This window comes from Phycodurus eques, chromosome 1 (assembly GCF_024500275.1).
Source record: "Phycodurus eques isolate BA_2022a chromosome 1, UOR_Pequ_1.1, whole genome shotgun sequence".
Taxonomy (NCBI): Eukaryota; Metazoa; Chordata; class Actinopteri; order Syngnathiformes; family Syngnathidae; genus Phycodurus; species Phycodurus eques.
In genome coordinates this window covers 31,437,379-31,464,538 of record NC_084525.1, presented here as the reverse complement: position 1 = coordinate 31,464,538, position 27,160 = coordinate 31,437,379, and the positions used below count along the sequence as shown (strand labels likewise).

At 39.7% G+C, this 27,160-nt stretch overlaps 2 protein-coding genes across 2 annotated transcripts; both read left to right on the top strand.

Moving 5' to 3' along the window:
• The first annotated feature begins 2,666 nt into the window (after window positions 1-2,666).
• LOC133414071 (solute carrier family 46 member 2-like) lies at window positions 2,667-13,046 on the top strand. The gene is given in 7 exon segments (XM_061699197.1): window positions 2,667-2,913; window positions 2,916-3,301; window positions 5,812-6,003; window positions 8,381-8,552; window positions 9,034-9,117; window positions 10,383-10,539; window positions 12,944-13,046. Coding segments are annotated over 7 exon segments (1,341 nt in total).
• A 3,757-nt stretch (window positions 13,047-16,803) lies between these two features.
• Window positions 16,804-26,031, top strand: dnase1l1 (deoxyribonuclease I-like 1). The gene is made up of 9 exons (XM_061687539.1): window positions 16,804-16,857; window positions 19,267-19,421; window positions 22,042-22,130; window positions 22,313-22,402; window positions 22,496-22,608; window positions 22,712-22,824; window positions 23,341-23,498; window positions 24,426-24,522; window positions 25,142-26,031. The coding sequence occupies exons 1-9, from the start codon at window positions 16,812-16,814 to the stop codon at window positions 25,250-25,252; spliced, it is 972 nt and encodes a 323-aa protein (XP_061543523.1). The 5' UTR covers window positions 16,804-16,811; the 3' UTR covers window positions 25,253-26,031.
• Window positions 26,032-27,160: the final 1,129 nt, after the last annotated feature.

Genomic DNA, 27,160 nt, shown 5'->3' with positions numbered 1-27,160 from the left:
TATATGTCATGTATGTGTGTTGCACACCACAAGGAGCCAAATTACATCTATGCGGCCATGCAAGGAGATGTGACAGAGTGAAATGATAAATCAGTGATCAACTTCCCGAATATATTCTCTGTCTGGTCACACTTTTCCAGCCATTAACACAACACTAGTTTTTAACCATGTAGCACATTTTTCTGAGGTCCCCTTGAACACATAATGAATAGTTGGCACAAACACAAGTTCAATCACAACCGATTAGAGGAAAGCAGGAAACCAGTGGCGGTTCAAGACCAGTTTTCTTGTGGGTGCCGGTCTGGGACCAGGGGTTTTGTCAGAGGAGCACAGTTTTAAACACACAAACACACTGTCTAAATTGATTTATTCATGGTATTTGTATTTTCTAACTGTATTCGGTACATTCCTTCATTTGATTCTAAGCCTGAACAGGGACTAAGACTACAAATTAGCTGAAGGTAGACATCTTCTATGGATCACATATTCCCATGCAGTTTTTACCTCCTGACACATACACATCATTTATTGAAATGCTCATAACTTTTATGTGAGAGGGCCATGGGTGATAATTATTATAATAAAATAATAATGACGATAATTATTTGTATGCTGGGCATCGGAGTCCAGTAATATCTTCTCGCTGGCCTTGAAACGCTTTTTTGACAATAATGACTGTGACCGACTCACTCCACATTATCCCTTAATTGTTTACGTTCCATCTTAATTTGAGATAAATTGGCTACATTTTCAACCGTGAAACAGTTTTACTCAACTTGAACTGCTTGTTTGGAAAAATGAGTGGAAGGTCTTTTCCTCTTGCGCAACATGTTTAGCAGCATAGGTCTGTCTGCCTCATTTGCTGTCTGTGCGATTGATCTTCAGCACTGTTCATGATGCGATCGAGCGAAGCTCGGAAAAATGCAATAGAACGTTAAAAAGGAATATAAAGGTTTTTGGGGAAGTAAGTGTGGGGGGGATATGTCAAACAACATCAAACAATTCTCTTAAATATTGTAAGGCCATGGATGGGGAAGATCTTTCGTCTCCGGATCTGTTACCGTCATCCTTAATGCTCCATTATTTATGTTCCTCTGTCTCTGCTGTGCCTTTTTTTTTTTTTTTTGCTTCTTAATACCACAAAGGTCTCAATCAATCAACCTTTCAGTAGATGTCATCAGTACCTCTCTCTCTTTTTTTTTTTTTACATTGTCATTATCTGCAATTTATTTATATAGCGCATTTCATACACAACGTAACTCAATGTGCTTTACATAATTAACATCATTTAAATACAAAGAGAAAAAAAGCTTCTAAACATTTAAAACAAAGGCAAAAAATAAAATAAAAGTACAATTAAAACAGCGTACAGTGCAATAAATATAATTTAAAAGTGGAAATGCTCTAAAAAGCTTGAGAAAAAAGAAGGGTTTTTAACCTGACTTAAAAACATGCACACTTGGGGCTGATGTCACTTCTGTTGGCAACTTATTCCATTTGTCTGCGGCATAATAGCTAAATGCCGCTTCACCATGTTTGCTTTGGACTGTGCTCCAATATTTGACCTGAGTCTGTCGATCTTAGAGCCCTACTGGGTTTATATACCATTAGCATTTCATTCATGTATTCAGGACCTAAACAGTTTAGAAATTTATAGACCAGTAGCAGAACTTTAAAATCTATTCTAAAGCTGACTGGAAGCCAGTGTAAAGACTTTAGAATTGGAGTAATATGCTCTGACCTCTTTGTTCTGGTCAGAACCTGAGCTGCAGCATTCTGAATGAGCTGCAGCTGTTTAATGCTCTTTTTAGGGAGTCCAGTCAGAAGACCATTACAATAGTCAAGTTTACTTGAGATAAAAACATGGATGAGCCTTCACTCTGGATATGTTCTTCAGATGGTAGAAGGCAGTTTTAGATATTGATTTGATATGACTGTTGAAAGTCAGGTCAGAATCTATCAGAACACCAAGGTTTCGGACTTGGTCTTTTGTTTTTCAAGAGAGTGACTCCAGGTATTTACTAACAGCAATCCTCTTTTCTTTATTGCCAGAAACAATTATTTCAGTTTTGTTGTGGTTTAAAAAAAAAAGTCAATTTAAATTCAAGAAATTGGTGAGTTGATTACAAATATCTTTCTCAACAATCTTGGCTATGAAAGGGAGATTTGAGATGGGTCTATAGTCTGCTTACATGGAAGCGTCCAGCATTCTATTTTTTAGCAGAGGCTTAATGGCAGCTACTTTAAGAGCTTTAGGAAACTCACCTGACTGAAGGGAGCAATTGATTATTTGCTGCAAATCAGCTAGCATAGACTTTGCAATAGCTTTGAAAAAGTCAGATGATATTGAGTCAAGACAGCTCATTGATGGTAAAAGTAAAAAATAATCAGAAAAATAAAGTACAAATACCTGTAAAGTCTTTTTAAGTACAGTAATGAAGTATTTGTACTCAGTTACTTTCCATCACTGGAATTATTATTATTATTTTTTAACCTTACCAACTACTGATATGTGAATGTTTGTTTAACCAGCATGACAGAAGATTCATGATATACCACACAACCAGTTCAGGAGCCAGAGTGGGAACATGACAGGCGGATCTTACTTTGTACAGGCGTTGACAAATCTGCAGTTCAGACAATGTATGTCTCATTCAGTCACAGATATGCACAGAGGCCACTTACTATGGGGCATTCAGCTGGTGGCAACGGGTGTTCAGTTGGGGAACGCATTCTTCCTGACTGTTCTGCCGATGGTCATCAAGGAAAGATACGTTAATGCTACTAGCCAATCGGTTACCAACCTATCCCGGATGGATGACAGCTGGCAGGTGTCTGTGTCCAGCTTCTTCATGACTTACAGAGTGCTGAGTCAACTGGTTCCCATCCTACCGGGACTTTTTCTGGCATGGCTCGGGATATGGGCTGGAGGAAAAGCCTCATTGCGCTCCCACTGCTGGGCCTCATGCTATCCCGACTTGTGGTTCTATTCATGTTGATACTGGACTGGCCGCTCAAAGTCTTGTGGGTGGACGTGATCATCACTGGATTGTGTGGGGGCACCACTGTTTTCTGGAGTGGCATCATGACTCTGTTGTCTCTTAGCTCCACGGGGCAGGATAGATCCAAACTATTGATGAGAGCAGAGCTTATCAGTGGACTATCTGGTGTTGTGGGCTGTTTGACAGCTGGACACTTGTACGATTTCTCCAGTCCAACCCTGAGACCAGGTGTTGTCACCTTGCTGCTGTGTTTTCTGCTTCATGCATCCTGCATCCTCTATGTGATCTTCTTCCTACAGGTGAGTGTTCTGTGGCTGTTGAATTTCATTCATTGGCCTAAAAAAAATTACAAGACTATATCATCATTACCAAAAAAATTAAAATAAATAAAAAATAAAATAAAAAGAGTAGCCACACTTTGCTTGTAAGACTGAATGTCCGAGTTAAGTAGCAGCAACTCTCCCCACGGGAAAAAAAAAGTGTTAGTCCACATTTCGTAGGATAGAATTTCATAAATGAATCTCAGCTTTTACAAGTAACACAAATATAAATTTGTGTTCTAGCAATTACAGTGCATCACTATTTCCATTGTGCACAATGGAAATACTTCTGTAAAAGACAATAAACAGCACTAGCCAACCCACTGGCCCCTGAAGTAAACCCCCAAAAAAAAAATTAAAAAAAACTGCAGATTTTCCAGATCCATTTTTTATATCAGTGACAAAATATTTTGGCCAATTCTATTCTGAATGTACAAAATTTAATGTGGTCTGTGTTACCGGAGTACATAACTAAAGTGTAAATATTTAAAATGAAGATATGTATCACTGGCATACTAAAACCAGTCCTGGAACAGGGTTGTTTTTGACACAGAGTTCTACACCGCTAAGAATGTTAAAATATTACATAAACCATTGCCAGCTACTAACAAGTTTATGAATCTGGAACAAATTATTCCAAAACTTACTAAATTACTCTATTACTATTAAATTACTCTCAGGCGGCACGGTGGGCGACTGGTGAGCACATCTGCCTCACAGTTCTGAGGACCGGGGTTTAAATCTGACCTCACCTATGTGGAGTTTGCATGTTCTCCCTGTGCCTGCGTGGGATCTATTCGGGGGTACTCCGGTTTCCTCCCACATCCTAAAAACATGCATGGTAGGTTAATTGAAGTCTCTAAATCGCCCGTAGGGATGAATGTGAGTGGTTGTTTGTTTCTATGTGCCCTCTGATTGGCTGACGACCAGTTCAGGGTGTACAGCATCTCTCGCCCGAAGATAGCTGGAATAGGCATGCCCGCGATCCTAGTGAGGATAAGCGGTTTGGAAAATGGATGGATGGAACAAATTCACTTGACCAGGATCACAGAATCAACTTTGGATGTTCCATTGTGATGGCTGAACCTGTAAAACAATGAACTTTCAGTGATACAGTTATATTTATTTGACTAAATTACCATATGAATGTGTAAGTACCTAAAACTAGGCCTTTTCATCCTTAAATTGTTTTTATCATGCTGATTAAGTTCTTAAAAAGTCTCTATTAAATATGCTGGATTTAAAAATGTATATGCTGGATTTAAAAATTTCAAGCACAGTTACAGGTGAGGGTAAAAGAGCTATAATCAATGAAGACTGTCTATCTTCACAATTTGTTCCACAAAAAAAAAAAAAATATATATATATATATATTCATCCATTTCTGTACCGCTTTATCCTCACGAGGGTCGCGGGGGCGTGCTGGGGCCTATTATATCCATCCATCCATTTTCTGAGCCGCTTCTCCTCACTAGGGTTGCGGGCGCGCTGGAACCCATCCCAGCTATCCTCGGGCAGGAGGCGGGGTACACCCCGAACTGGTCGCCTGCCAATCACAGGGCGCATACAAACAAACAACCATTCGCACTCACATTCACGCCTACGGTCAATTTAGAGTTGTCAATTAACCTACCATGCATGTTTTTGGGATGCGGGAGGAAACCAGAGTGCCTGGAGAAAACCCACGCAGGCACGGGGAGAACATGCAAACTCCACACAGGTGGGGCCAGGGATTGAACCCCGGTCCTCAGAACTGTGAGGGAAATGCTCTAACCAGTCGTCTACCGTGCCGCACACACACACACACACACACACACACATATATATATATATATATATATATATATATATATATATATATATATATATATATATATATATATATATATATATATATATATATATATATATATATATATATATATATATATATATATATATATATATACACACACACACACACACACACACAGACACACACACACACACACTATATTGCCAAAAGTATTTGTAAGTAATAAGACATAGCCCCACCCTCTGCAGTTATAACAGCTTAAACTCTTCTGGGAAGGCTTTCCACAAAGTGTAGCAGTGTGTTTATGGGAATTTAGGACAATTTATCCAGAAGCGCATTTGTGAAGTTACACACTGATGTTGGACAAAAAGGCCTGGCTCTCCGCTCTAATCCATCCAAAAGTGTTCTATAGGGTTGAGGTTGGGATTGTGCAAGCCAGTCAAATTCATCCATCTATATCTATCTATCTATCTATCTATCTATCTATCTATCTATCTATCTATCTATCTATCTATCTATCTATCTATCTATCTATCTATCTATCTATCTATCTATCTATCTATCTATCTATCTATCTATATCTATCTATCTATCTATCTATCTATCTATCTGTGTGTGTTGTCATTGGACATTGATGATATCATTTCATTTGTTTTTTTGCAAAGTTTATGTACAGTAATATATTCCCATGCAGGTAGGAGCATTGTGTGATAACAAGACCCTGAAAAAAGCCAACGACGAAGCCACATGGGACCATCCACACAAAGTTTCGAACATAATACTGTTGTGGGTGTCAGTTGTCCTCTACAATGCCGTAGATTCTTCAACCAGAAACATACTGGTCTTGTTTCAGTTGATGGAGCCTCTCCACTGGAATGTGATTCAGGTGAGTCAGTTTCATAATACCTGGTGGTTATAAGATCATTATAAAGCATTAATAAATTCTAATAGCAAGCACATTACATTACATTTAAAATGAAAATGTGTGTTTACGCGGGTACTCCGGTTTCCTCCCACATTCCAAAAACATGCCTCTTAGGTCAATTGAACACTCATGTGAGTGTATACAGTTGTTTGTCTATATGTGGCCTGCAATTTGCTGGCAACCGGTCCATGGTGTACCCTGCCTATCGCGGATAGGCAGGGTACACCATGGGCTCCAGCTCAGCAGCGAATGATAAAAGATAAGCTGTATAGAAAAGCTGTATGTTTGTTTAAATGTGCCCTGCGATTGGCTGGCAACCAGTTCGGGGTGTACCCCGCCTCCTGCCCGATGACAGCTGGGATAGGCTCCAGCACGCCCGCGACCCGAGTGAGGAGAAGCGGCTCAGAAAATGGATCGCTGGATAAAATCTTTCTGGCATAATATCATGATTCTTTCAGTAACACCGACAAAGGTTTGGCTTAAGAAGCCAATTTGTTAAAGGGCACATATTATGGAAAACTTACTTTGCCATTTTATATATATATATATATATATATATATATATATATATATATATATATATATATATATATATATATATCTCCATTCATCCACTTTCTGAACCGCTTATCCTCAAGCGGGTCGTGGGAGTGCTGGAGCCTATCCCAAAGCCCACAATTTAAACAATTTCAAGTATTTATTTGTTTATTTTTACATTATTTGGGCTTCCAGCTCATAAAACCCACAAAATCAGGACTTAAAAAAAATTTAATACTGTGAAGAAATCACCACTTACTTCTCAGTTTTTGTAGATAAAAATAGAAAGAATTTAGGGGTCACATTAAATAAATCAAAATATGGTACTTTCAAAACGATATGTTAATCTTCAGTACTTGGTTGGGAATCTCTTAGCTTTAATCAATGCACCGTGGCATTGAGGCAATCAATCACCCATCGGGATTTCCTTGATGCTTGCTATCGGTTCTTTTTTGTTTTTGGGTCTGGTGCCCCTAATTTTCCTCTTGATAATACCCCATATTCTCAATAGGGTTTAGAGCTGGTGAGTTGGCTGGCCAGTCAAGCATTGTGACGGCATGGGCATCAAACCAGGTTTTGGTGCTTCTGGCGGTATGGGCAGCACACGGTCATCTCTTTTGCTGGTGCATCTTCTCGTGGCACATTTTGTCCTTCCAAACTTTCCATTGATATGCTTGGACACAGGATTCTGTGAACAGCCAGCCTCTTTAGCTATGAACATTTGTGGCTTACCCATCCTATGGAGCGTATCAATGATGGTTTTCTGGCCAGTTGTCAAGTCTGCAGTCTTCCCCATGTTGAACCCAACTGAGACAATTGAAGCAAACTGAAGCAATTTAATGACACCTGGGGAAACCTGTGCAGGTGCAACTCCTGCTTTGGAGGGAGTCTCAATGTCTCCAAAAGTCTCCACTGACACCACAAAAAGTCGCTAAATTTGTTGCTAGTGGCTTTAAAAAATAGTCACCAGAGAGGTTGAAAATGTCGCCAAATATAGAAAGAGTCACTAAGTTGGCAACACTGAGTAGCCCTCGCTTTGCCACCATGGTAACGCAAGATGTACATTTGCACGAGACAGAACCCAAAACGCAGTAATTTAATAATTAAGTAATTTCATTTCATTTTATGACAAGTGAATGTGAAGTGAGGTGTAATTCATCGTTTGGGTCTTTTACTGGAAGAATGTCAGAGACATTTTATTTTGACACCTGGGAATTTTTTTAAATGTATAAAATAAAATATAGAATTTGAATATGAATATGGAAAAAAAAAAATTGGAATGTATGGACATGGTGGCATTAAGATCAGCCTCCCGTTTACATAAGATAGTGTTGCTTAATACCTTTGATGATGTCATACAATTTTTTAAAAGGAAAAACCAGAAAGTCTGGTTCTGTCAAACCAACAATATGCTCCAATCTGTTGTCTCTGCTTTCAGCAATTCCTAGTATTAAACACCAGCACATTCCACACACATCGCAGCAGTGAGCAGCTTTCCAATGTCTCGGGAATCAAGCCAACACAACCATACGTAAGGATTTGCGATTGTAAATATGAAACAGGTTTCATATTTACGATTGTTGCTCTCACAGTTTTCTGTGCAGGAGAGACTTAAGACTCCCCAAACCACCACAGGATAGTCTGTCAGGATAATCTTTTAGAGACATTTGAAAATCGGGCGTTTGCTGACTTTGATCGGAAGAGGATGCAGAAGGGAATGCTGAAATTCCGCGCGAATATATGTACTGTATGAGTACCCCGCTTAGACTTGTTGTAACTATGACCCATGTGGCTCCTGCAGGTTGGCTATGGGAATGCCTCTGGCTTCCTGATTACACTCTCAAGCTTCCTGAGTTCCGTGATTTTATCAAGGTGGCTCAGTGATAGCGCTCTGATCACCATCGGCCTGCTCTCCAATGCTGCTGGCATGCTTCCTATGGCCTTTGCCACCACTACATACATGTTCGTAATCGGTAAGTTATTTGGGGATTCATTTTTAAAAAAAATCTACCACCATGCTAAGACCACGAAATGTAACCACAACTTACCAAAACACAGGCTATGTTGATAGGTTTCTAGATTTCTTTGGTTCAGACAATATTCACCTTCCAAGTACTTGAAAGTTATTAACAAGAAGACAAGATGAACACTATAGCCATATGACAGGATATGTGGCTTTGTTTGTCTAGAAGGTCAAACATGTAACTCACAAAGGAAAATGTTTTTTTCTTACAATTATAGCCAGTCCTCTCCAAACTTGTCACAGAGGTCTTTGGCAAAATGTCAGCTTTTATTTACTTATTAATAACAAAAGAATAACTTATCAAACATACATTATCTGAGGTCTGCGCTCTTTGATGGCTCTTTCTTTATTTTTACATCTTATGCAATGACACCTGGTGTATTTTGAAAGTGTGTGCTCCAACAATGGTTAATGCCAGACTTTCTCTGCAGCCCGTGCCCTGACATTCTTCTCCCTGATGCCTGTTCCGTTCATCTGTTCTCTATTGTCCCAGCAAGTACATGGTTCTTCATACAGTGAGTTATTGTTCATTATTTATTGTCTGGACTTTGCATGTTCTCCCCATGCTTGCATAGGTTTTCTCCAGTTTCTCCGACTTTCTCCCACCTTAAAAAAAAAAAAAACACGCATATTAGGTTAATTGAAAACTCTAAATTCTCCATAGGTGTGAATGTGAGTGTGAATGGTTGTTTGTCTATGCGCCCTGCAATTGGCTGGCCACTCGTCCAGGGTGTACCCCACCTCTCGCCCAAAGTCAGCTTGACATAGGCTCCATCTCACCTGTGCCGTGACCCTAATGAGGAAAAGCCCTATAGAAAATGGATAGAGGGATGTCTGATTAAACAGTAGGATCAATATTGTGTGCCAAAGTATCTGTATGTGCTTCTTTTGTGCTTGGGCTCATTTATTTACTTAAACTTGTTCTTTGAAAAGTATGTGAAAGTCAAATTTACAAAGAGCTCCTAATCTTAAAGTCATTATGATGAAGATATTTGGTAGTTGTATTTTAAATCCTATACTATACCACTGTAGAATTACAGAAATTGTCAATTACATTTTTGTAGATTGATTCTTCTTAAGGCGGCACGGTGAAGACTGGTTAGCACATCTGCCTCACAGTTCTGAGGACCGGGGTTCAAATCCCGGCCCCGCCTGTGTGGAGTTTGCATGTTCTCCCCGTGCCTGCGTGGGTTTTCTCCGGGCACTCCGGTTTCCTCCCACATCCCAAAAACATGCGTAGTAGGTTGATGGGAGACTCTAAATTGCCCTTCGGTGTGAATGTGTGCCTGAATGGTTGTTTGCTTCTATGTGCCCTGCGATTGGCTGGCGACCAGTTCAGGGTGTACCCCGCCTCTCGCCGGAAGATAGCTGGGATGGGCTCCCATGACCCTCGTGAGGATAAAGCGGTAAGGGAAATGGATGGATGGATGGATTCTTCTTAAAGAGTATGTCAGTGTAGTTCATGAATGAGGCCCCAAATGAGCAGTCGTCTAAAATAACCGTCTAAAACAGTAGTGTGAAATGAGTTGTACATGACTGTTGTATCGAATAATTGTCTTGTACAGAGTAAGGATGTGTAGTCATTATGTCTTGAGGAGTTGGAGGCATAATGGACTTCGCTCACCCAGATTGAGGTTCCCCCGGCTGGCAGTAAATGTGTTTAATGCTGCATATCTGCAAGTTGTCCATCTTAATTTGATTTGAAACGAAGGGTTGAAATGATAGAGTAATGTTTATTTATAAAAGGTAATCTTTTCATCTGGGTTACTCTCATCTCCAGGTAAACTCCTCACCTCACTGCAGCTGTCTTTGAAAATCTCCAGTGCGGGAACTAACCTGCTGTATGCCAAGATTTACAAAGAGACTTTCAGTTGGTTTCCTGGCCTTGTCCTAGTACTATCCAGCTTGATATCCACTCTGGCCATCATACCCATAAGGTAGCCTGAATGCATAATGTGTACAAACACATACAGTAGTATGCCTACAAAGATAGTACTGTATCGGCACACCTCCAGAATATTTCAGTATATGGTTAAAAAAAAAGTAAATGAATAATCCATTATAGTATTGTCTACAGTACAGGACACTAACATATACAATGCTTCAAAAATATTAGATCACCACCAAATATAAGCTTTGTGCCACAGCTGCCCTAATTTAACAGCATCGGTAGTGACCTTTATGTTTCTATAATGGTTTACATAATATACCACGATGTAGCTCCAAATTATATTTGAATGCTCAAGTATAATTATTATTATTATTATCTATTCATTTTTTAAATGTATTCATACAAATAAACAAAACAAAATTGAAAAAGCAAAGTAAAACAGGCAGCACGGTGGGGATTGGTAAGAGCGTTTGCCTCACAGTTCTGAGGACCGGGGTTCAATCCCCGGCCCCACCTGTGTGGAGTTTGCATGTTCTCCCCGTGCCTGCGTGGGTTTTTTCCGGGCACTCCGGTTTCCTCCCACATCCCAAAAAACATGCATGGTAAGTTAATTGACAACTCTAAATTGCCCATAGGTGTGAATGTGAGTGCGAATGGTTAGTTGATTGTTTGTATGTGCCCTGCGATGGGCTGGCAACCAGATCAGGGTGTACCCCGCCTCCTGCCCGATGATAGCTGGGTTGGGCTCCAGCACGCCCGCGACCCTAGTGAGGAGAAGCGGCTCAGAAAATGGATGGATGGATGGGTAGTAAAACAAAATATTTATACGAACTCATTAGTTTTATTACAGTTTAATTACGATGTGAAATTATAGTTAATTTACTTGTATTCCTGAACAGAAGAATCGTTTTAGTGGTTGAATGTTATACTTAAGTTTTGATTTAATTTCACTAGACAGGAGAGCAACTTTACAGTTTTTATTTACAGGTACTGTACTTACATCTGGAGCTGACGTATCATTTAGAAGAGAGCACCTTTTCTTTGAACACACCATTTGTCACGTGGGCAAAATTATGTGAACATGTGACTGACAGGTGTGGCTACGATGAGTTTCTGATTTGGGCTTTTACCTGTGAAGACGATATTTATACTTCTTAGAGAGTTAACCAAAGTAAATACCAGAGGGCTGTCTATGGGTGAAAATACAAGCATTTGTTGTGTTGAGAGAAGATCAATCAGAGCCATTGCACAACCTTGGGCCATACCCAGTAATGGACAACCATTTGGAATGTCCTGCAGAAGAAAGAATTCCCTGGTGCGCAAAGTAACCGACGTTAAACAGGTAGATCAAGGAAAACAGCAGCTGTTGATGACAGAGAGCTGTAAAGAAATACAGTACCCTAAAACAACTGTTAATGACATCAGCGACAACCTGCAGATAGCAGGAGTGACAGCATCACAATCTACTGTTTGCAGAAGACATGCCTCAGTTATTCCAGGATAACGTTTTATGGACTAATGAGACAAAGATGACCTTTAGCAAAGATATGTGGAAAGGCTGAACTTTAGAGTACGAAAAGATCTGGTCATGGTCCCCAAGATACAAGCTCATCTGTGAAACACAGTGGAGGTAATGTCATGTTGGGCTTTGCATAGATTTTTCTGCCATAGGTTTTAGTAATCTTCATCGATGAAAAAGTGGCTCGGGAGTCATGGACAGACCGGTCTAGTTCATGCGCATTTTATTTTTTAACTCTGTGAAATGTAGTACCAGGTAACTAACACAACAAGGCTATAGTCGGCACTTCGCGCCATTAGGAACCAAACTAATGTGAGCCAAATAATCATTTTCAACGAAAGCATCACAAAGTTTCAAAAACAAACTTTGGTGTTTGTCAATATCCAGCTGTCGAGGGCCATGCTCACTGCGGCTTGTGCTGGCAACGGACTCCTGTGTGGTGGTAGCCAAACTCGAACGACCGCCAAATAACTCCGTTATTTTCTTATGTGTGGCTGCCCCTCCCTCAAGGGATTTATTTTTTATCTCTCAACTTCTCAGCAGCACCTTTTCATTTTGGAGGTTGTTTTTTTCCGGCCATCTTAACTCTAGTCCGGCTGGCTATCCATCTAGTTCTAGTTCTATCTGGTTCTAGTACAGTTAGCTGAAGAGTGATTGACAGGTGATAGTCAGCCGCAACAGCCTGGGAAAATGGGTGGGACATAAACACGTGGCCGTAATTTGACTGGCTTAGCATAGACAGTAGTGGGCGAAAACATGTACGTACTGTACAGTATAGCCTATCACAACAATGGGCCCACGAGTCACGTCACTAACCCCCCCCCACCCACCCCCACTCATCCTAGTGGACAAAAAAAGCTGTTGGCCGATGGCCGTAGTGCTGGGCTCCCCCCCCGCTTTCTGTTTCATTTGCTTCTTCCTCTTGTGGCAGGCCCGGCACACTGGCCCATTGGACCACCGGGGTTATCCCCGGTCTCCCCATCTGCCAGTGTCAAATCGAGCTTACCCCAGGCTCCCCTGCTCCTTGGAACTAAGGGAATCCTGACCGGCTCTCCGTTTAAAGGGTTAAAGCTCCCCGTTGTCCCTGTGTATTACACAGTGGACCGTAACCGGTGACGGGAGCTTGCTTAAGCCAGTGTGGAGAGCGATACGCGTAGGTTCCTACAGCTGCTTGTGAAGCGTCGGCCCCGCTTCAGTTACGCCTCACCTTCACAGAGTACCCACGGCAGATGTTGGGTGAAACTCTAACCACATTTCTTTAAGGCTGCTCTCTCCTTGTTGACCTATTGCACTTGGGATTGACCTGGGAAAATTAGACGGTCTTGGTAGGACAGTCAGGACCTGTTATTATTTAAATTATAGCTGAAACAACCTTTGGCTGGTGATCAGTTCAGGGTGTACCCCGCCTCTCACCCGAAGATAGCTGGGATAGGCCCCTGCACACTCACGACCACAGTGACGATCAACGGTACAGAAAATGGATGGATGGACAACCCTTCAAAAATAGAGCTAAAATAATCAATGGCGATGTTAGTAATATGTTATTGGGTCTGCTAAAGTAGATAACACTGCACGTATTACTCATAAAAAAAAAGAAAGGGACATTTTTCCATGCTCAGAAAAAGAATCTTTAATGTATAAAATTTAGCAAGGGCACAAGCATCAAATAATACGAATAAAAATAATAAAATTCACAAAAAGGAACTGCATGTGAAACATCTACTCACTCACAAATGAGATGAAATGTTCCAAGCTGACCCTTTGAAAAGAAAACCAAAACAGTCCAAAAACATCAATTCAGGGAAAGCATTTGGTTACATTCCAAGTTTCAATAGATCCAAAACAAACCAAAGTGTGAAAATCCAAAACATAGAAGTGAAAATGAAATTCAGTTCAAATGAAAAGAAGGAATATTCGATTTATCAGGTCGAACATCCCTCAAACCTTGAAATTTCCAAGTCGGTGGCTCAGTCCCTATGGCCGTTGCTAAAATCCTCTATTAGGTTCTAGCCCATTCTCAAAAGGCTTTTCAAATTGTGTTTTCTTAAGATGTCTCTCTAATAATCCTGTGTCTTACACAAAGATTGATATGAGACTAAGCTGTTGACCTCAGTGGCTGACCAACGGGAGAACAAGAGCACTAAAAGCAGAAGTTTGTGACTTATAAAGGGACTCCCATACCAGGGGTGTGATCCATCCTCTTGCCTTCTTATTTGGCCAATAGGGGCATTACAGAACCAGTCAGAACAAGTTCATTCTATTTTAGGTCCTTAGTTTTGTCAAAAATTTCACTTCCTCTTATGAGCCAGTTTCAGTGGGAACATTTCGCCCACTCTCTTGTCATTAGTACACAGCACTTCTCCTCTGTTACTATGGAGATGACTTACAATAACTTAATCAGCCAAAACGCTCTCCTCTTCTGCTCCGGGAGGAAAAGTTCACATCCGATCAATCTTTCCTAAAATGGTACATGTATGCATAACATGTACTCATATATCATCAAACATACAACATGACACGAAGTACTCAATATATAACATTTCATGGTCAGTTCAATGAAAGGTCCTATTTCTGAATCATATATCTCACATATCACTGTGTGGGCACAGATAATTGTGGGTTCCTAACTCTTAGTTACCAAAATATTTATGATAAGATGTTACAGGTTAGCGGCACGGTGGGTGACTGGTTAGAGCGTCAGCCTCACAGTTCTGACGATCCGGGTTCAATCCCCGGCCCCGCCTGTGTGGAGTTTGCATGTTCTCCCCGTGCCTGCGTGGGTTTTCTCCGGGGGCACTCCGGTTTCCTCCCACATCCCAAAAACATGCATTAATTGGAGACTCTAAATTGCCCGCAGGTGTGACTGTGAGTGCGAATGGTTGTTTGTTTGTATGTGCCCTGCGATTGGCTGGCAACCAGTTCAAGGTGTACCCCGCCTCCTGCCCGATGACAGCTGGGATAGGCTCCAGCACGCCCGCGACCCTAGTGAGGAGAAGCGGCTCAGAAAATGGATGGAGGTTACAGGTTATATATGTTTGTTAATATGCATTGAGCAAGCAAATAAGTATAAGACTGTATTGGCATGTCTGTTAGACATGTCATGACTTGTTGAACCTCTACTTTGGCTCTATCCGGTGGACATTTTATGGTACATTTGGTTTATCATCATCATATTTGTCTGGACCTGTATCCGATCAGTAATTTCGACATATTTCGTACCATCAGTCATTAATTTTATTGATTGCATTATGTACTTTTTAAGTATATTTGTGCCACCAATCCGATGCAATAATTATTACATTGTGGCAGCACTCGACAAGGCATAGCTCCGACCCTAGTTGTCATGATAACAAAAGATCTGACAAGTAATTCTTTATCTGTAAACAGTTAAAAAAGGCATACCTATGTTTCCTTTAAATGTGGTAGCTGATAATGCTCTTTGATGTCTTTCTTTACAGAATATATGACAGTAGACTGGCTGTTAGGTGCATCTACCGGGTCATTGAAGATGAAGAGGCCGATCAACCAGACCTGTTACTTGAGAAGCAAGAACCCAGTGGTGAAAAACCATTTTGCAAGTAATGTCCTGTGTCCAACAAAATAAAAACAGAATGAGAACAAGAATTTACCCACTGGGAAAACATTTTTTATTTTATTTATTTATTTTATTTTTTATTGTTTAGGTGGTCAGTCTGTCGTTATGATATCAACAGCCATTGGGTACTACAGTGTCTTTCTTAACTGCCCTCTGTAGGAAATCAACACATGGCTGCATTAAAACTGATGCATTCTGTTGATCTTATAATACTGAATATTAGCGTCAACTAGCGACAACATTTTGACCACTTGCACAGTATAAAGATATCAATACAAGAGTTTGTAGTGCTGCTAACATTTTTGACTGATCATAACTAATGACTAATGAGGTCATCAACATACTAGTCACAGCTCTCATGTTTTCTCATTTCTTTTCATTTTCTTTACTGCCTGTCCCCACGAGGGTTGTGGCACGGGTGAGCTGGAGCCTATCCAAACAGGCTTTTGGGCAAGAGGATCACAGACAATGGCAGGGTACATATAGACAAACAAGCTTTCACACTCACATTCACATCTACAGTATATCCAATGTAGACTTTTCAATTAACTTAAGAAGTAGATTGGTGGAGGACACCAGAGCTCTGGTGGTGGGTGAAGAGTGCGCAAGCAGTGTTGCACCTCTTGAGCTAGGTGGGTTGTGGGTTTGGTGCCTTGCTCAAGGGAACCATAATGGACTGTTGCCAGGAAGCAGACTCGCATCTCTCCAACAACCAATTGCCATTCTTTTTTCCACGCAGCGGGACTCGAACCAAAACCTTACAAAGTGTAGAAACAAGATATTGTATACCATCTAACTTGTTGTTTGATTGTTGTTCAATTCGTATTCTTTATTGGTTTATTTATGATTAATATTCTGATCGGGGGCTGAAGTTTGAATCCTCGATTCGCACAACTGGCTGTGAGAAACAAAATATCAGGATGCCATATTGGAATGTGTGACATTTAATAGATGATCATATGTCCAATTCAAACAATAAACATGTTATAAAGACATTTTACATCATCCTGACTGTTTTTCTATAAACTCTTGGTGAGGAATTACCCTACTGAATTTGATAAAAGGGAAAAGTGAAGGGAAAACTGACGGTCACCACGGTCACCTCCCATATAGAGTCTACACATGCCACATGCTGTGGCATGTGTAGACTCACCAAGTAGAAGGAAGTCCCACCCACAGGAAACTGTCACGCTGGGCAGGCTTCATGTTTCACAAAGGAGGAAGCTGTCAAAAAAATACAAGCAAAGCTGGTAAGCTGCTGTTGTTTATAACTTTCATAGTAGGATTCTTACACACGAGCTGTCAGGAAAACATCTCACTTATATACTGTTATTGGCATGGGTGGGCTAACTTTTGTGCTCACTTTTGTTTTTTTAAAACAGGGGTCCGGTGTTGAGGGAATTTACAGTACTAATATAGCCTGTATTCTTTTATTGTTCCATAATTTATTGTTTCATTGTTCCCGCGTGCCTTTGCAAATGTACCTTGCAGTTTGTTTTTCTTTCTTCCTCATCACTGTCTCCAACGCCCCCCTTTTCCCAAAGATAAGCTAGCCAACTCTTTGAACAATAGCAACTATGTGAATGGGTTTTTTGCTTCTTTGACTTCTTCTCCCTACGTTTTTGGTTTAACTGTGTGTCTGCTTCTGTGATCTCGAGAGTGAGAGAGAGAGATAGAGAGAGAGAGAGAGAGAGAGAGAGATACACGAGCCATCAAGAAAAGTTCCTCTCATCCCGCTCGCTCTTTGCAAAGATTTCATTCAAATGACAAAAGACAAGACTATCTGCTGAAATTATTCCAACACACAGGTCCTTCATCGATGAAAAAAAAAAAAAAAAAAAAAAAACTGTTAAAATGTATATGTAAATAGCTTATTATTTTACGAATATTTTGTATTGTATTATTTAGAATGCAATACATACATACAATACATAATAAAGGTTAAAAAAGAATAAATACATTTTAATTAAACAATTTCAGGGGGAAAAAATGCTAAGTGTTAATTTGAATGCTCAGAGGGCCATTGCCCACCTCTTATGTATACTGTAAAACTGCAATCTATTAAACTTTTAGGTGTTTGATTCTCATATTTAGTTACATGATGACGGCGGATATTAGACATCTGACAATATGGTAGAGTCCGGTATATTTGATCAATAATATTAAATGAATACCTTTTGTAAAGGCAAGTTTAATGATCATTCAGGTGCACCAAATATTGTGACTCTTACGTGGCTTTCCCACACTATTTAATATCTGGCTTGCCATGACTAAGATGACTAATAATAACACTTCCGCGAGTGCTGCGCCCAATGATAAGTACAATAATGAAGATTCCACACAGCCTTATGACTGACTTCCATGTATGGTTTGTCGACATTTTGTTGTTGTAACAGCGATACAATAGAGTATTGTGCTTTGCATTGGAAGCACAGGCTCAAGGCGAAATAACACAAGTTAAAGGTTTTAAAGCTGCACATAGGGAAACTTGCTTACGACCACACACCCAAGGCATTTTATTGTTCCTCCCATGAAATCGTCACCTGTCTGGTATGTACAGTATACAGTATGTAAAATACAAATGCCAGTCTTGTCTGTGATACGGGGGAGTGTTAGGGCCATACTAAAAAGCAAAACAAAAGTGATTAAAATTATGAGAAAAAGTCAAGCTAATATTAAGTTGTTGTAATTGTAATTCAAATAAAAAATAGTAAAAATATATATGCAACAGGCTGAGCCCAGTGGCACTGAGGCTGATACCTCATAAAGGGTGTTCCATAAATTTCCATACATAGTGAAAATTGGGGCTTGGGTGATATGGCCTTAAAATGAAATCTCAGATTTAAAATTTTTTTTTTTTTTTCATAAAAATCGGCTTTCCGGTTTTAACCGATTCCTCCCCCCCTCGCTCATAGAAGCAAATTACAACGACAAATATTCAAATCGAGTTTTGCTTTTTGTTCCCCTTCTGGGATTTCCTATATTTTTCATGATACAAAAACAAGCTCTGAAACAGTTCATCGATCTTTAAATTATATCAACCTCCACAGAAAAAATAGAAATAAAGAAAAAATAAATACTTGTTTCTTTACAGATAAGAAAATCAAATGTTTCCTTCTTTAACAAATTATGATTTTGAAATGTTAACACAATAAAACGAACTGTGGGTCCATACTGTGTGTAAGAGTTAGGGTAAGAGTAAGGTTGCACTCCTCCAGCTCTCTCATTCTCTTTTCTCAAGTAGAATTGTACAGGTGAGATAAGGTGACCTCAGCAAAATTTTGCAGCTTGTAAGCACAGCGGGTCAAAGGTTTTCAACACGTCGATAAATCACTGCTTTTGCAAGGTATAAATGTGCACCATGTTTTTGGCAATGTTTGCACAATTGACTGTGATTCCACAGAGCTCCTTTATTTTTCTCTATGGGAAACAATGTTGAAATTATTACACTCATATAGTCACTTTTTTTTAATTCTTTCACTGTTGCCGGACTACTCCATGTGTGTCTATTGAGCATTTTTGGGTCTAGTGCTGTATAATGGTTTGTCCACAGCTCTCTTTCACTTTACTCGTAATGTGCAATGTATTTGTCATTTGTGTCTACACAAGCAGTAAATATTTGACCAATCAAAATCATCTTTATGTGTTTTTAATTACAGCTGTGACAATGAGGCACTTCTTCCTCATTCTGTTTCCCTATCTTGGTGTGTTTGGCATTCAGGGGGCTTCAGATTTCAGGATCTGTGCCTTTAACCTGCAGCATTTTGGGGAGTCCAAAGCCAAGAAGCAGGATGTCATGCAGATGTATGCTAAGGTAAGGCATGTATGGGTTGAAGAGATTCACCTATTTAACTTGTGGCTCACCGTTCATGGACTTACAAACCCCAATTCCAATGAAGGTGGGACGGTGTGTAAAATAAAGATAAAAACAGAATACAGTGATTTGCACATTCTTTTCAACCTATATTCAATTGAAAACACTACAAAGGCAAAATATTTCATGTTCAAACTGATGAATGTTTTTTTTTTTTTCAAAATATTCTCTCATTTCGAATTTGATGCCTGCAACGTGTTCCCCAAAAAAACCGGGACAGGGGCAACAAAAGAAGAAAGTTGAAGAATGCTAAAAAAAAAACCCAAAAAACACCTGTTTGGAACATTCCACAGGTGAACAGATTAACTGGAAACAGGTGAGTGTCATGATTGGTTATAAAAGGAGCATTCCTGAAAGGCCCATTTGTTCACAAGCAAAGCTGGGGCAAGGTTCATTGCTTTGTGAACAACTGTGTGACCAAATTGTCCAAGGGTTCCAGAACGTTTCTCAACGTGCAATTGCGAAGACTTGAGGGATTTCATCATCTATGGTCCATAAGAATCAGGAGAAATCTCTGCACGGAAGCGGCAATGTCACAAACCAACATTGAATGCCTGGGAACTCGGATCCCTCAGACGGTGGTGCATTAAAAACCGACATCATTGATCATTGTGGAAAGGAAAAAAAAAACACAATAAAGTGGATCACTTTGAACATTTACTATCTTGTCTTTGTATTGTATTCAACTGAATATAGGTTGAAAATGATTTGCAAATCATTGTATTCTGTTTTTATTTACATTTTGCACAACGTCCCACCTTCATTGGAACTGGGGTTTGTAGTTCAGGGACAGACCGTGTTAATTTGAACTCCTACAATGATTACCAAGCATATGGGCAGTTGGTGAGCTGCCCCTTAGCAAGGCACCAAACCATGAACTGATAAGTATGCTATTCCATGTCCGCAATAGTGCATGTGCATTGGATCCTGTACATGTACATACAATATTTTGTAGAAACAATAAATCTGTGCGTGTTCAGTAAGATTATGTTCATTAGGAATTCTACCATTCTCCTTTATAATGTTTTTGTGGGGCACTATAATTATAGCCTGTCCTGCGATTGGCTAGAAACCAATTTAGGGTGTACCCTGCCTCTCGCCCAAAGTCATGTGGGATAAGATCCAGCACACCTGCCACCCTAGAAAGGATAGCTGTGCGAAAAGGTAATGGTCCCCTAAACCTGGTTGGGCCGGCCTCAGCAGCAACAACTGAAATCAAGCGTTTTCTATAAGTGGCAATGAGTCTTTCTCATTTCTCCGGAGATGTTTTGGCCCACTTGCCACTTGCAGAATTCTTTGAATTCAGCAAAAATGGTTCAAAAATTTCAATTGGATTCAAGTCTGGGCTTTGACTAGGCCACTCCAAATCCTTCATTTTGTTTTTTTAAGCCATTCAGAAGTTGACTTGTGGGTGTGTTTTGGATTGTTATCTTGTTGCAGAACCCAAGTTTTTCGCTGGAATCCCAAAGCTTTAGAAATGGCTTTTGTAACCTTTTCCAGACTGATAGATGTCAGTTACTTCAACAACTGGAATTTCTTTGTATCGTGTCATTTCTTTTTTTTTTTTAGATCTTGATTTTGTCGGGACAGATTCTGCTTAAGTGATTTCTTGATTGAACAGGTCTCGAGGTAATAAGGCTTGGGTGTGATCAGTGAAAATTAATCAAAAATTGTGAATTTGTGATTTAACAAGGGGGGTTGTTACTTTTTCACAAAGGCGAGGTAACAAGGCGAGGTTTTTTTTCCTTAATAAATTAAATCACCATTTAAAAACAGCATTTTAAATTCACTTGGATTATAGTTGTCTGATATTTACATTTGTTTGATGATCTTAAGCATTAAAGTGGGGAAACTATGCAAAAATATAAGAATTTTAGAAGGGGGGCAATACTTTTTCACGGCACTGTATGCGCACAAGCACATCATACAGTACATATGGTATAAGTTATTCAAGTCCCCTTTTGGAATTTACACAATAATAAACTTGGCAAATTGTAAGAGAAAAGTAATCTACATGGGCTATTAGTAGCTGAATCGAGAGAGAAGTAAAAACAAATATTCACTTTCACTGTGTTCATCAGAGATGAACCATCACGTGTGGTACATTCAAGGACAGCCAACAAAACATCTGAAATGCACACAAAAAAACTCCGTCAATGAATTAAACCTAACAATAATAAGAAGTTAACACCTAAGTGTTACTTTCGCTGCGTTTGCCTGAGCACAAAAATGGCAAATAGACAGATTTTCTGCGAATGATGGAAGATAAGTTCCTCCAAAAATTCTATTAATAGGCCAATGCCGAACCGCAAATATGCAGGGGTTTACTGTACTGTTGAAAGTACACCAAGATAACTATTTTTATGATTGCGTTGGCTTTGAAAGCTTTCAATGGTCTGGCGCTTCCAAATCTTTTAGATTGACGTTCACCTTGTGTGCCCTTTGAATGGTCTCAGGGCCTTTTAATAATGCTCCAAATGCAGCGCTTACAATCCGTGTCTTTGGTACTGAAATATGTGTGTTGCTCCAAAGAAACTTATTCTTTCATGACCTCTTGCAGATCATCACACGGTGCGATGTGAGTCTGCTTCAGGAAGTGAGAGACAACAAACAAAAAGCTTTGCCCCAGTTGCTTGAGCATCTAAACAAGTGATTTAAAGCTCTCTCTCGCTCTCTCTCGCTCTCTCTCTCTCTCTCTTTCACGCACACTCTCACTCACTCACACACACACACACACACACACACACACACACACACACACACAGACTGTTGTTTGGACCAATATGCTGAGTCTTCTTGTCCCTGTCTGGTAATATATTATCAATACTCAGGTATGACCTTAATCACGAGTACAAAGCTGTGGCAAGTGCGAGACTGGGCAGATCTGAAACATACCAGGAGCAGTATGTGTTTGTCTACAGGTAAGCAAAACACTCATACATAAAAAGAAATCACACTTTAATCCTATATTTCAGTGTAATGTACCAAATCTCACAGAAGTATGATGTGTGCAGGGCTGATAGAGTGACTGTAACGGGCCAGTATCAGTACCCAGACGACAGGCCAGGAGATGTTGATGCGTTCTCCAGAGAGCCGTTCGTTGTCCGCTTCAAAGCTCCAGACACTGGTCTGTCTCCCGACACTTCTCAAATAATCACTGTAAAAATCTGTACATGTGATACAGAAAAGTGTCCGTTGTCTTACACCACCCGCTCTTTACTTGTGTTCAGCGATCAAGGAGTTTGTCCTCATCCCACAACATACCAGTCCAGCTAACGTCTTTAAGGAGCTTGATGCACTGTATGATGTTATGCAGCATGTGAGGAGGATGTGGAAAACTGAGGTTAAAGCTCATTTGTATCTATCTATCTATCTATCTATCTATCTATCTATCTATCTATCTATCTATCTATCTATCTATCTATCTATCTATCTATCTATCTATCTATCTATCTATCTATCTATCTATCTATCTATCTATCTATCTATCTATCTATCTATCTATCTATCGACTGACCAACCCGATCGTCTCGCTCTCTCTCTCTCTCTCTCTCTAATTTGCATGTTTTATTACACATGTATTAATAGTGAGCGGCATGGTGGCGCATGTCACAAATCTTGCATCATCTTATTAAAACATCATTTAGGCCTGATCAGAGAAAATCATATCATATATATCATATCATATCACCCTGCTGCCCCGCTGTAATATCATTTGTTTATTCTATTAAGTTGAAAAGAATGACCTGGCACACATGCACACACAGGGTTCCTTTGTCTGTATGCCACAGGTACAAGCATATAATTTATTGCTTCTTAAGTGATCTCGTGTACAGTTATTTTTTTGTCCGTTCAACAGAATGTGATGCTTCTTGGGGACTTCAATGCTGATTGTTCCTACCTTTCCAAGAGGAGCCGCGGGAAATTGCGCTTGTTTACGGACAACAGTCTGTTCTGGTTGATGCCAGAGAAGTCGGACACAACTGTCCGAGCGACCACTTCCTGCGCCTATGACAGGTAATTGTAATTGTTTTTTAATTTATTTTTTTATTTTTTTTAGAACTTTATTGAACATATATGAACCATTCAACACAAGATTGGTTGCTATAAAAAATACAATAACATATGTATTTTTAAAAAACTAATACAAAACAAAATAAACAAAACTAAACAGCATTAGATTTTGTCCTTGGATACCAATGTACTGTACATGTTCAATAGGTGTTGGAAGAAGTAAAAAACTTATCGGGTCTTACCCCTAAACCTGAGTAAAGATTTGACTTTAATAATAATGAAATAGGAAGCTATTCATATACGGACAATATACTCCAGGTATAAAAAAAAAAAACACACAAAAAAAAACGGGTCCATGTTAGAGAATCACAAGTCAAGTTAACATCCAAGCTTCATCATCGTCCAAGTTTTGTTTATACTTCCTGTGTATATTTGTTATTATTACTCTTGTTTTAAACATCTGTTTAAACAGAATAAAGAAGCTACGTTTTCAGTTCATTATCACAGTCTTTCCACGAGTTAACTCCTCTCACAGTGACACATCTCTGTTTTATATTTTCTCTTGTTTTCAATTTTTTTAAATACTGTACATGTGTTCAACTCAGATTGTAACAACTCTTTCTAATTTGAAACAGCCTCTGCATATTGTGGCAAAGTAAATTGTTTTTGAGCATTATCTGTGCTGTTTTGAATTCAACTAAGTCGTAAAATGTGAGTGTAAATGAGTCACAACAAAGTACAACTGTATATGTAAAATAACTTGCAATTCTTCCATTTCAATAAAACATAATAGTAAAAAAGAAACTATTGAACTATTAACTATACACTATATAACTATTTTATTTTAGGTGACATCAGAGATTTATGATCACATTTAAATAAAATTAAGGCCGTTAAGTATTTTCATATCTTTCCTTTGTGCTTCACCAGGATTGTTGTGCATGGAGACGTGTTTTCTAATGCAGTGGTACCCTTTTCAGCCAAGCCCTTTAACTTTCAAATGGAATATCGTCTTACAGAGGAAGAGGTAATAGGCTGCATGTTCTTACAACCGCATTTGACTTGCAGTATATTGAAATAAAATATCGTACAAATGTAAATGAAACTAGAAGAGGGATATTATTGGGGAGGCACAATGGAGCATGTGGTTAGCTCGTGGGTTTTGGCTGGGTACTTCGACTTCCTCCCAGATTCTAAAAACATGCATTTAAGGTTCATTGATCTAAATTGCCACTAGGTGTGAATGTGAATGGTTGTTTGTCAACATGTGCCCTGCGATTGACTGGCGACCAGTCCAGGGTGTACTCCACCCCTCAGCCAAAGTCAGCTGCGATACTCGCTCACTGACACGCTACCCTAAACAGGATAATTGGTATAAAATGAATTAATAACAATATTAAAATTAATTGATTATTTATTGGCCCCTGCCGCAGCCCTCCATGAGGAAAATGTAAATTCATCCATTTTGTGTTGTGATTCTCCTTGTTAAGGATGTGGTTGTGCTGCAACCTATCCCGGCTGACTTTTGGCGAGACGCGACGTAAACTCTGGAATTGTTGCCAGCAAATCACAGGGCACACATCAGCAAACAATCACTCACACAACGTATTAGTTCTGAAGTGAAGTTTTTTTTCTTTTCTGCTCAGGCACTCAAGGTGAGTGACCATTACCCCATTGAGGTCCTGCTGAAGAATAACGCATCAAAAGTTTCGTTTAGCCTCTTCCTGGTCTCTCTTCTTATATTCATCTTAAGATGAATCAACCAGTTGGATGGGAATCCTATCAGAGGTGGTGTAGTATCATGAAATGAACCTCTTATTTTACAAAGTAATAATCATAATAATTCAGGTAAAACACAGCAAACTCTCTTACCTCACAGAAAATCTCGATCTCTTGCAAGGATCTCCGTGCTGGAAGTGTGAGCTTTTGAACTTTGGTAAATAAAAGGACATAGCAGAAGTGATAAGATCAGCCCTGGGAATTGGAGACTCTAAATTGCCCGTAGGTGTGAATGTGAGTGCGAATGGTTGTTTGTTTGTATGTGCCCTGCGATTGGCTGGCAACCAGTTCAGGGTGTACCCCGCCTCTTGCCCGATGATAGCTGGGATAGGCTCCAGCACGCCCGCGACCCTAGTGAGGAGAAGCGGCTCAGAAAATTGATGGATGGATGGATGGATAGTTACAATAAATGTTTCTTCAAATACAGGTACAGCACATCTCAATAAATTAGAATATGGTCGAGAAGTAAATCTATATGAAAATACATTTCAGAGGGCAAATTCCTGCCTAATTTCTACATAAAAAACAGTTACATTGTTTCTTGATTGTTTGATACGTAATATTCTAGTTAGTATTCTAGTGTTCTTTATCACACATCTATCAGTAGTTAACTATGAGCCAAAAGATGTGCATTACAAGTGCATTATTTTTCATATTGGAAGAGTTTGTGGTTGTGATGCTATAAGCAATGTTTGCTTTCTGTTTGTATGCGAACTATGTCAACCGAAATTAATAAACAAGACTGCCTATTGTTGTTCAGGTGTTGCATACTTTTGCTAGGTTACATGAAAATACACAGACATTACGGGCCATTGCTGATCGCAAATAAATCAGCTAGCTCCTGCGATCAGTGGTACACATGAAACCCTCCACCATGATAAAGTGACAGCTAAGAGAGGGTAATTATTAATATAGTCAAGTATAATTTTAACACAATAGATACAGTTTAGACATATTTGTATGGCTTGGCTCAAGATCATGTGATGTAACCTGGCATTTACTGTTTTCATACACTACAGTGTCCAGGAAAGCAGGTTCTCGGACACAGTAATACGTAATCATGAGTGAGTTCAACATCGCTGGGAAATCTGACATATGACATATTCAAGTAAATATTTGGGGGACTACTTTTTACTTTTACTTGAGTCATATTATTCTAAAGTAACAGTACTCTTACTTGAGTACAATATTTGGTGACTCTACCCACCTCTGAGTTTGAATATAATTGCTTAAAACGTGCAAGGGCATTAGATGTACTCAACTGTGGCGATAAAGCGTTAAACTGTTTTTCCCAATTTCAGTTTTTTTTTTGGGTGTGGCTAAAACGGCGCACTTTTGTGCCCGGCATGAGTCACGCCTCGCCCACTATATAAGAACTTGCGTTCCTTCAATCACATCAGAGGTTTTTCGGCACCAGTGTGACATGCATTTAGCTAGATAGCGATGCCCACACCCCGAAAATATAATTTTTTCCTTCGGATACTCCGCTGGTGTGGTCGCTTTAGAGAGCCTTGTTGTCTGAGAACATGCACGTTGTGCAGAGACAGAAGGAAGAGTGAGGGGGGGTTTTATTTAATATTTTTAAAATTACAACTTGACAGCCAGTGTGTGGACCAAGGCTTTGGGCTGACATGGCTCCTCGAGAGTGCCTCATTGTCGCCCGTGAGTGCACGAACGTCACAGAGAAAAGGTGAAAGAATGAGGGGAGCGGGTGGTAGTCGGACGTGACAACCGGCATGCGGACAGGGGCTTTGCGCTGGCGTTGCCGCTTTAGAGCGCCTCGGTGCCGCAGCATGAAAAAGACCCGTGACGACCAGGTGGGATATAGTCTAGCCACTGGAGAATTTAAGCAGATCTATTTTCACGGTTCAAAGGTTTAGTTATGT

Excerpts from the sequence above, each read along its gene's own strand:
- dnase1l1 (XM_061687539.1), top strand. The coding sequence starts at position 16,812 with ATGTTTCACAAAGGAGGAAGCTGTCAAAAAAATACAAGCAAAGCTG. Across the intron at positions 22,131-22,312 it reads TTGCTTGAGCATCTAAACAA|GTATGACCTTAATCACGAGT; the intron begins GTGATTTAAAGC and ends ATCAATACTCAG. Across the intron at positions 24,523-25,141 it reads ATCGTCTTACAGAGGAAGAG|GCACTCAAGGTGAGTGACCA; the intron begins GTAATAGGCTGC and ends TTTTCTGCTCAG.